The sequence below is a fragment of the Marmota flaviventris genome, chromosome 6 (assembly GCF_047511675.1).
Source record: "Marmota flaviventris isolate mMarFla1 chromosome 6, mMarFla1.hap1, whole genome shotgun sequence".
In the NCBI taxonomy this organism is placed as follows: domain Eukaryota; kingdom Metazoa; phylum Chordata; class Mammalia; order Rodentia; family Sciuridae; genus Marmota; species Marmota flaviventris.
Genome location: NC_092503.1, coordinates 100,137,509 through 100,148,291, shown reverse-complemented (window position 1 = coordinate 100,148,291; position 10,783 = coordinate 100,137,509). Strand labels below are relative to the sequence as shown.

Genomic DNA, 10,783 nt, shown 5'->3' with positions numbered 1-10,783 from the left:
GCTCCCACAGTCAGTGAATGATCTGACCCCAGAGTCCTGTGCTTTACAACTACACCTGCTACTTAGTGCTCTTGCTGTTCAGATAGATGCTTTCACCGCAGCATTTCTCTCTGCTTGAATGGAGAAAGTGCTATTCTAACCTGCCTTCATCTGTCACCATTCCCCTGTCCTTCTAAGTGCTGCCTAAGTGCCACCTTCTCCAATTACTCCACTCCAGGTGGCTGCAATCTCTCTGCCCTTTAAAATTCCTCCAGTCAAATGTCACAAACCAGCGGTAGGGTGTCACCTGGGAATTTGTCAAAAATGCAGAATCTGAGGCCCCACCCCAGGTTTTATCAAGCAGAATTCACACTTCAAAAAGTTCCCAGGTTGGGCTCCTAGGTTGGTTTATGTGTGCAGTAAAGTTTGAGAACTGTATCATAGGCTTTTGTCCCCCCACCACTTTTTATCTCTGTTATTTGTATACCGTTTGTAATTCTCAATAGGATTGTAAGGTTTTTGAGAACAGGAAGATATTAGATTCTTTTTTGTTTGGGGCATCCATAAATATACAGGACTTAGAAGAAGAAGACATATAATTTGTTTAATGATATAAAATAGCACTTATATTCAGAAACTTAGGTCACTTGTATGTCAAGAAGTACTATGTTATTTGGAATTGTTTCTCCCATTTGTTAATATAATTACTTGAAATTATTTTACTCAAAATGTTTTCATAAATCCAGGCCTTTAGTAACTGTGAAAAATGTTACAAGGCACAATCTAGCTCTCTAAAGTATAATCTTCATTCCTCCATAGCCTTTGGTCTATACCTAGTCCTTTTGACACCGTATTTTTCACTGTCAAAACCCAATATAGATAGAACAGATTAGGAAAAAAATCAATACTTGGAGAAAATAGAAATACTGAAAACCGATGACTGCAATCAATTTCACGTGTGAAATTTTGAGATTTGTCTGTCTGCAGTCAAGATACTCGCTGTCTTCCAGGAACTTTGGAATGAAATTTTTGTTTTGACAACTATTTGATTCCAAGGTTTATTTTAGAGCTAATTTTGTTAACAGCAAAACTTCAGTCACCACAGATGCTCTATATCATTGCCTGCACTTTATACACCAAGGGCTGATAATTGAACTTATTGATTCTTTGAAATATCACTGTGCTTTCTAGTTCTTTATTTAGCACAGTGTTTGCACCTATTTGTACCTCTAAATGTTCTTTGTGAGTCTGACCAACTGATCACTGAGATTGGCAGATGCTAGAGCCCTTTAGTCAGCTTCTCATTCCTGCACAATCTGGCTTCTCTTTTCCTTCACAGAATATATAATTGGAAACATGCATGACAAGAAAAGAGGGCAAACACATATAGGTGGTATTTTTTTTTTTTTTACTTCTACTGATGCCAGTATGACCTCTCATGAAGTTCCAAATCTAAAGAATTGTCAAAGCATAAATCTGGTCTTTGGATCGGAAAAAAAAAAAAAAATTCAATTCAGGGAGGATTCTGCTTTACCTCTTTTTAAAATTCCCTTTTTTTCTATGTGAGTGTGTGTGTGTGTGTTGTTTTAGTAACAGGCTCTCTTCCCACCTCAGTCATTGGTTTGCTCAGTCTCTTATGTGATGAATCAATGCTTCCAGAACAGGGGCTTCTGAGTGACTGCGGGAACAATTACTTCCAAATGAACTCGTGCATCTTAGCAGGGAGCATTCAGACCACACCCCAGGTAAAAGGAAGCCTTTGCTTCATGCTTTTAATAACTTTTAAAAGCAGCGCACTGTGTTCCTGGCGTTTGCTGCAAGAGGGTGTGAGGGAGAGCTATCCGGGTGTTGATAGATTTGTCTGTATAGCAAAATGAAATGCTATCTACAGTTAAAGGATGAACTGCTGAAGGTAAAACTGCTCATTGGGCAAAGACAATACTCAGGACTGCCTTGGGCATCATGTTAATGCTAACATACCTCATACTGCCTCTTCTCAGTAAGGGGCTGGTGGCCATGTGTGAGTGCGGATGTCAACATTGGAAGGATGAGAACTTTCAGGGAAATTTGGGAAGGGAGGCATTACAGCCTGAATCTGAGCAAAGGAGCAGTTAGCCTGCGTGGCATTGGTGAAAACAATTTTTCAAATTATAGGGCTGTCTGGTGAGAAGGTGTCAGTTTTAGAGATAGTGAGCATTTCAAAGCATATTTAGGAAAATATTTTAATCCTTTCAGTACTTGTTTCTAATACTAAAATAGTTTCCCTATGATAGGAACTAAGATGATTAAACAGCATTGGCAACGGAAAGTGTTAATTGCCAATTAACAAGTGCAGTGCTATTAACTTGCATCTGTTTTTGCTTTATGAGGAAAATGATCACCATAGCAATTCATTTTGGGGCTCCATTGGAACTTGGCCACACAGTGTGCAGTAAATAGCAAATATACATATTTTTTTCTTTCCTGAACAAGGGATTCAAAAGTCTACTAGCTAACATGTGGTTCTTCATCTGATTATTGCATAGCGTGGTTAGTGTACTTTCAAATTCTTTTCCATCTGAAATTCTTTACAAATGCATATTTGATTTTTGTTAAGATGAGAGGATGCCAAGCAAAGGTTCCGGAAAGAGCCCCATGCTAATTTTGTACCATTAGCTTAAAAGTAATAACAAACAATTGCCATTTTGATGATAATTCTTCTAAGGATATATATGTGTGCATGGGAATTTATCCCTGATCTTTTAACTCCCCAACAGTAATCCGGGAAGATGAATAAGTCTTTAGTCCTATTATATTTTCTATTTTTATGTTTTCTGGAATGACATCATATATTAGTTCAACTAAAGTAAAAAATCATTTTCCTACACTGGCCCAGAAATTGTTCATAGGACATGGATGTTTCTGTAAGAAAATATAACAGTAAGGTAGAAGGAAATAATTTTGCTTCTATTCAGTCGCCTCCAATCTCAGCATGTGGCTCTGTTTAGAAATTTCTTTGAAGGTATTGTAATAAAAGCTCACCTTATTCTTTGAAGCATCAGTTTTCATTCATATTTCATTTCTGTATTATTCACTAAGATTATAGCCATCAACCTTTAAAAAGTATACAGTTTGTGATATGTCAATTGTGGTACTCTATTTGTATTTTAAATTTTATGCTTGTGCAAGCCATTTGAAAAAGTAAATTTTCATCATCGTGTGTATTTTAGAAGGTCAAGCTCCTTTTTATGATGGTTGTATGTATTTTGAAGCATGGGATGCTCATATGGAAGCCTTTCACATATCACTATTTAAGTTTCATTTGGATAGACCTAAAACAGGCTGATGGGTATCATGTGAGAAGGTGAGGTCTATCTGCAAAACCTCAGGGCAAGTTCATAGTTTCACCTCTTCTTCCCAAAGGTTTACTTTTATTTTGTGCTCAAATGAAATTCAAGATGGGTTATTTGAGCTATACTTGGTGATTTACTTACCCAAACCACTCTCCATTCCATCAGGATATTGATAAGATTAGTCATGTAAAGAAACCTTCCCATAAATTAACATCTAACAAGTCCACAGTATTGCGAATTGCTGATCAGCCTGGGCGGGGGGGGGGGGGGGGGGGGGGTCCCTAAGCCTCACAAGGGATTTGATGTTCCTTTTTACAAAGGAAAGTAGTGATTTACTGCTTCTGATGAGGAGCTGCCACCTAGGAATTGGGACATGACGGTAATAAGGGAATAAAGGCAGAAAGGAATGTTGAAAAATGAAAATTGTTTCAGAAGGGTTTGTCTGTCTGCTTTATACACCTTAAGGAATATACGTTGTTTCTACAAGGCATAGGTATTCTAGTTAGCAGGAAGTTATACCGTATAACCAATGATCCAGGTTATTTCACTTGGCCTATCTAGAATGTGGGTGAAACCTATTAGAAGGATATTCAGTCCTCCTTGTTTGATTTCATGCTCCAAAAGAATGTCTTTAATGAATAATCTAGTGTTCCATGTATTCTGTTTTGGGGACACTTCTGACCCCAGTGTCACACTTATCCAAGATTGTGCTGCTGTGCTGTCAGTCTGTCTGCCTGATGGTGCTATCACCCAGTGCAGCTTTTCTTTTCACAAAGATGGCCTTGTTGACCTTCTTGCCTCACAGTTTCTTGACCTTTATAAGCTCTGTGCCCTTCTTCTCCCATATTTTTCTCAGGACTGAAGTTTAGACTCCATAATCATCCAAATCACCATTCTTCTAATGATTAAACCCTCATGTACCATGTTATAACCTCAGAGAATTCTCTCAAATAGTTACCACTGTATCAGATCTATTTTCTGAGCCATAGACCTCTAGATATTTGAACTTGAGATCTTCCTTCCTTATGGATTCAAACTGAACTCTGCAGTTGATAATGTGCTCAATTCACACAAATATCCTTAATTTCTTTACACTCACAAAATCCTTCTCCTGAAACTACCTCCAAATATAAACTCTATAAATGCCTTGATTTACTTTCTCTGTTCCTTGGACAGTCAGGTCAGCATCATCCCAGAGACTACTGAACAGCCAAGCAACTCACTACAGATTCCTGGATTTAATTTGGGCTGGGTATTCAGTAAAGTCTGTCAGTCCCTTTGTTTTGGGGAAGGTCTCTTTCCCACTGTGGGCCATGATGCTGCAGGCCTTTCCATCTTCCTTAAGATGTGCATGCCATCTGTACTAGTTCTTTCTCATCTGTTGGTGCATGTAATGGCAGAGTTTCAGAGGTTCAACCATGGACCTCTTTTTCCTATTTGTATTTACTCTCTTGCTGGCATCATCTAGTCTCCTGATTTTAAATACCATCCAGAGTAAGCAACACAGACAATTTTACCTCCAGCACAGATTTTCCTCTAAATTTCACTCTCCTACCCACATTTCCAACTTGAATGTATATTGGGCATATCAAATTTGATCTTTTTCCTTTAAATTAGGGCCAGACTCAAACACTTCTCACTACAATCATTGCAGAAATCCAAGTATAAGCCACTGTTCTATCTCCCATGTGTTATGTCAATAATCTCATGGCAAGTCTTCATGGTACTTATGAAACTACTGTATTTTACTGTATGTTTTATGTATTTATTTATTTACTAGCTGCCTTCCTTCATGAGAAAGTAAACTCCTTGAGGGTGGGGACTTTTGTTCACCCAATCACTGAAATAGTGCTTGGCATTTAGTAGGCATTTAATAAGACTTTGTGGAATAAACAAAAGTGAATAGATAGCCATGTGTTCAAATGAAAGGTGATTTTAGTGACAGCATAGTCACAGGACTAAAGAGCGTGGAAAAGGCAGAGATTCAGCTAGATAAGAAGGTGTGATACTGACCTTCAATGGTGTGGGTGAAATGGGAAACCAAGTCACCAGCTCAGAGTGAAAATGGGGAATATGTTAAAGGTTTGAAGAAAGGGAAAATGGTGTGGAAGAGTTTTCTAGGTCGGTGGAAGAGCGAATGGGATATGAAAGTAAATTATGATTGTGGAACAGCATTGAGGAGGCGGCTTGAGGCTCAGAGTTAGACATTTGAAGTGAGACCAGTAAGGATGGTTATTTGTTTTTCTCTTAGCCATGTGTATCTCCTGGTGCAGGAATAGAGTAGATAGAAGGTTCGAATTAGTAAGGACTGTGATTTCATGGGATGACGATGTAAGAGAGGTCAAGGCATTTGAGGGTACCCAAGGGATTAATTTTGGTCAGTTGGTCAATTTTTATTGAGACTAGTTAAAAAGATATTGTAGGAAAACATGATGTTGGAAAAATCAAGTAGATGTTGGAGTACTAGAGCGAGTGATTTGGAGAGTATAGGAAGTGGTGGTCAGAGAATAAAAGAATTATGAAGGGTATGAAGCTAGTAATCTAGGCTAGAAATGTGAGAAGCAAGAAAGAATAAAGGTCAAGGAAACACAATATTAGAAAAATTATCCCTTAAAACATTATATTGAGGATTTTTAAAAGCCTAGTTTTGGAAAGAATAGCATTGATCCAGGAACATCTTCAAGGAAAGAAGGGCTTAAGGTATGGGTGGGCAGATGGCTGCTACTGGGACGTGTATGAATGGAACAGACTGATGACATGGGGTTCAAAGCTAGAAGTGCTTAGGTAAGAGAGAAAAAGAATGGTCTGGAAGCAAAAAAGTAATAATAATAATAATAATAATAATAATAATAAGGGGCAAAGAGAATATCTATCCTCCATCCAGGCAGTGGTACAGAAGTGTGAGAGAAAATGCCACCACTGTGAGAGATTCTTGGGGAGATAGACCTTCAGAGAGAAACATGTTTGTGTAAGAATGAGAAAGTAAAGGAAATATTTTAAAAAGTTAAGGGCAAGTAGGGTTTTATAATGGCTGACAGGATACCAGGAAGTGCACAGTGAAATAGTTTCAAGACTTGGAGCAGGAGGCAAGATAGGAACAAAACTGGGGATGGGCAAAGCATTTAGGGAGCAAGGAATGACCTAGAACCCCGGCTTCTCATGGGCACTAATGTGAACCAGGTTAAAGATCATCCCTATAAGGACATACAGTGTGAGGGGTCCCAGGCATGTATCTTCTGAGGAAGGCATGGAGATAGCATAGGGGCAGTGCTATTTTGACTACAGGGGGCCTATTTTATCATGAAAATTAGTTAGATCAAAAGTGATTCTGCTGGGCTCGGTGGAACATGCCTGTAATCCCAGTGGCTGCATAGGCTGAGGCAGGGGGATCCTGAGTTCAAAGCCAGCCTCAGCAACAGTGAGGTGCTAAACAACTCAGTGAGACCCTGTCTCTAAATAAAATACAAAATAGGGCTAGGGATGTGGCTCAGTTGAGTGCCCCTGAGTTCAATCCTGGGAACCCTCCTCCAAAAAAGGTAGGCTGAATTCTGGGGGTCTGAACTCTGGGACACTCAACCACTGAGCCACACCCCCAGCCCTATTTTGTATTTTATTTAGAGACAGGGTCTTACTGAGTTGCTAATGCCCCCGTGCCCGACTATTCTCAACTCTTTTGAGTCGATATCCTATTGTTTACTGTTCTCAGTATTGTTTACTATTCCCATGCACTTCCCACTCTTCCCATTTCCTCCGCCGCACATTCATGTCTTTAAACATCTTAGGTCACTTACTGTAGTCTCAAAGGAGACCCCTGTTCCTTTATTTGTTTCCTCATCTTCTTTTTCTGCTTTCTTCAGGATCTTGCTCCCCTTTCCTTCTCTGCAGGTCTTTCCAACTGTCTGAAGATACATTCAAATTTACTCCATTATAAGACCAACAGAGGCATCTCGTTGACTCTACTTTCCTAACTACTCTCAAACTCTGTCTTAACATCACATCCAAACTTCTAAAAAAAAAAAAAAAGTCTACATTGCCATTTCCTTTGCTTCCCTTCCAATTTAGTCCTCCGTTTATGGCTTTTGGCTTTGTATTTGTGATTTCGAATGCCTGATTCATCTATATAAAAATCTAATATGACCATGTCACCTCTCAGTCAATACTGCTTAAATGGTTCTCTGATGCCAACAGGACAAAACCCAAGTTTGAGTCATACCCCGCTGTGATGCTTACCATCTTTCACTCATTAGCTTTTCCCAGCCTGGGGTGCCCCATGCTTTCTTTCACTGATACTTACATCTCAGGTGTTGCCTTTTATGACTTCCTGTTTTGGGTAGGAACCCCTTATGACTGCTTCCTTAGCATTCTGGGAGATACCTTTTTTTTTTTTTAATGAATAGTGTACAGTTTCCTACTTAGCCTTATATCCCCTGCTCCTGTGGACCTGCCATACAGCAAAGTCTTAATAAAATTATTTTTAATGAATTAAGAATAAGTGAAAGAAAAGGTATATCCTTTAGAGAAGATACTGTGGATAGATAAGCTTTCAATAAATCCATAATTTAACATTCTTGAAAGTGATAAAAGTTGGAATTTTCTTGCATGCTTTTTGATCATGAGTCAATTAATGGAAACTGCTAACCTAGGATTAAGGGGATAAAAGTCAATTTTCAAACTGACCCGATATTGTATTTGTGGTGATTTCACGAAGGTAGAGATACCCTGTAAAGTTCTAGCTGATCAGCTTGCTAGCCCACTGAGTAATTACTAACCCTTACAGCAGGATCTTCCTGGGGTTGATTGCTTTCTTTGGTAATATAAAAGAAGTTCTGATATACTCTGACTATTTTTATGTTTTTTCTTTTAACAGCCATACTCATGATAAATGGGCAATTTATCAAAATAAATGAGATAAATATGATGGTATATAGAAAAATAGAGTCAAGATGAAATTTGACAAGGCTGAAAGTCTAATTTATTACATATCTCATAGGTCTCTTCTGGTGATTCTGAAGCTAAACCTCTGATCTTCACATTTGTCCCCACTGTCAGAAGATTACCAACCCACATTCAGTTGACTGACACTTCCAAATTCCTTGTTAAAATTCCCGAGGAACCAAGTGATAAGAGTCCAGAAACTGTAAATAGGGTAGGATTATTTTTATTCTTTTTTTTCCAAACAATTATGTTACATTGTCCATAAGAACGACTTGAAATTCTGTGTCAATGTTTATTTCCTCTGCTTAAAGTTAGATACTGAAATTTAAGGTTGATTAAAAATTTAATTATGAGATCTGCAGTGTAGCTCAGTGGTAGAGTGCTTTTCTAGCATGTGCAAGACCCTGGGTTTGTTCTCCAGCACTGAAAATATTATATATGTATATTATCTATTATATATATAATTATATACACGAGAAGCCTAAATGTTACCAAATCCCATGTTTTCTCTAATGCATTTTTCTCAACTATCATTTTTCAGGGGGAGGGGCTACTAGGGGGCTGATCTCGGGGGCACTCAACCACTGAGCCACATCCCCATCCCTATTTTGTATTTTATTTAGAGACAGGGTATCAGTGAGTTGCTTAGTGCCTCACTTTAGAGACCCTGTCTCTAAATAAAATATAAAAAGCTGAGGCTGGCTTTGAACTCGTGATCCTCCTATCTCAGCCTACAAAGCCACTGGGATTACAGCATGTGCCCCTGTGCCTGACTATTCTTAACTCTTTTGAGTTGATATCCTATTCTCAGGAACAAATTCTGCATCCTGGCATCTTCTCCCAAATGCATCTTGAAAGAAAATGCAAGACAAAACAGTGAGATATTGTTATTTATCATGTAATAAATTAGGAAGATTAAAATGAATAACACCCAATGTTGATGCAGTTGTGGAAATATTGACATATTACTTTGCTGCTAGTTTTGCAAATTTGTAAAATTGGGTTGGAAATCTTTATCCACAGTCATAATACTATTCATAACCTTTCCATAATCTACTTTTGGAAATGTATATGAAGGAAATAGTACAAAAGAAGGAAAATGTCATGTAAATAATTATTACATAAAGTAAAACAGCTTCATATCTAATAATCAGACAAAAATTAAGAATATGCTGGTGTGTAAGCTTGACAGAGTTATAATTTGAGTGGTTATATAATTCAATAGAAAATATTAATTAACCTTATTATATTAGGTGATAAAGTAGGCTACAAAATTTTATTCCTCATATTCACCTTGATTATATCTGTCTAAAATAAGTACTGGGGAAGAAATTTAAATTTAAAAATATGAAAATGATTTGTGTTAGAACAGTAATAGTTTGGATAAATTTTTCTCTTTAAAATGTATTTAATATTGTTTCACTTATTGTTCTAATAAAATGAGATTATGAGGATTTTGTGTTATTCTTGAGTCAATTGGAAGGGGATAAAATAATTGGATTCATCTTGTGTATATGGAAATATACTATCTATAAAGTAGTAATTTGCCAATGATCCTGAGATTTTCAATGCTATTATCTTATTTTAAAGAATATTCTGTAAGACATTTGTGGGAAGCTTCTTTTGAATAGTTCTCAACTACATAATATTTTTATGGAATACTTTGTCATTAGTCTCTGAACAATTTAACTGTAGGTATATGAACAGATCTTGGTTGCAGACTTCCAAGATTGCAAATTTTCATCAGCCAATTGCAATAATATATGTGTAATCACATCTTTAAAAAAGTAAAGATTTTCCCCCGTTTTTCAAACCATTCAATATTAGAATAAGCTTAAGTAACCTCTTATTCACTTACATGTTTAATGGTTCTTCACAGAATATATGCTTTGTCCTTGATTATTGTATTCCCTGTGAATAAAGACAGCTCATATGGTTATTTGAGGAATAAAATGAGAAAATAAAAACAAACAGAAAGAATGTAACAAAAATATTAGGTAGTGCTAAATGCTTTAGAAATAAAAAGTAAGTCAGAATAAGGGAATAGAGAAAGTTGGACAGAGAAATCCTAATCTGAGGTAGTTTCTGTTTTTTCTTAAGTATATCAGCAACAGCATTTGAATATTGTGGGATGGGTGTATAAAATTATTTGTTGGCCTATTCATGTCTAATCCATCATTTTCCTTCTAGCTTCACACAACATATACCACACATTGTCACATACTGAATTGACCAGCATAGTGGAAATTGTTATTTAGTGGCTCATCTTTTTATTTTGAAATATTTTTAGCTTTACAGAAAAGTTGCAGAGAAAATAAAAAGAGTAATCATAGAATAGTTATCAAAACAAGGAAATTGATCTGGATCTTTTAAGCACAGTCTTGGTATGTATGGCTGAAGTATGGTATCTTAATAAAGCCATGTTAATTCTGGTTTTGGAACACTTCTGTGTATTCAAAGAAAATCGGATAGGAAGAGATTGAGAATTGCAAATCTAAATTACATAGACTTTGTTCTAAAAATGTCCCTGTATCTTT

General features: G+C 37.0%; 1 protein-coding gene across 1 annotated transcript in view; it reads left to right on the top strand.

The window, feature by feature from the left end:
• The first annotated feature begins 1,679 nt into the window (after positions 1-1,679).
• Mlip (muscular LMNA interacting protein) overlaps positions 1,680-10,783 on the top strand; it is a 124,100-nt gene continuing 114,996 nt past the window's right edge. The window contains exons 1-2 of the mRNA XM_071613926.1: positions 1,680-1,724; positions 8,302-8,457. Of these exons, the coding sequence (XP_071470027.1) occupies positions 1,680-1,724; positions 8,302-8,457 (201 nt within the window). The remainder of the gene's footprint in view (positions 1,725-8,301; positions 8,458-10,783) is intronic.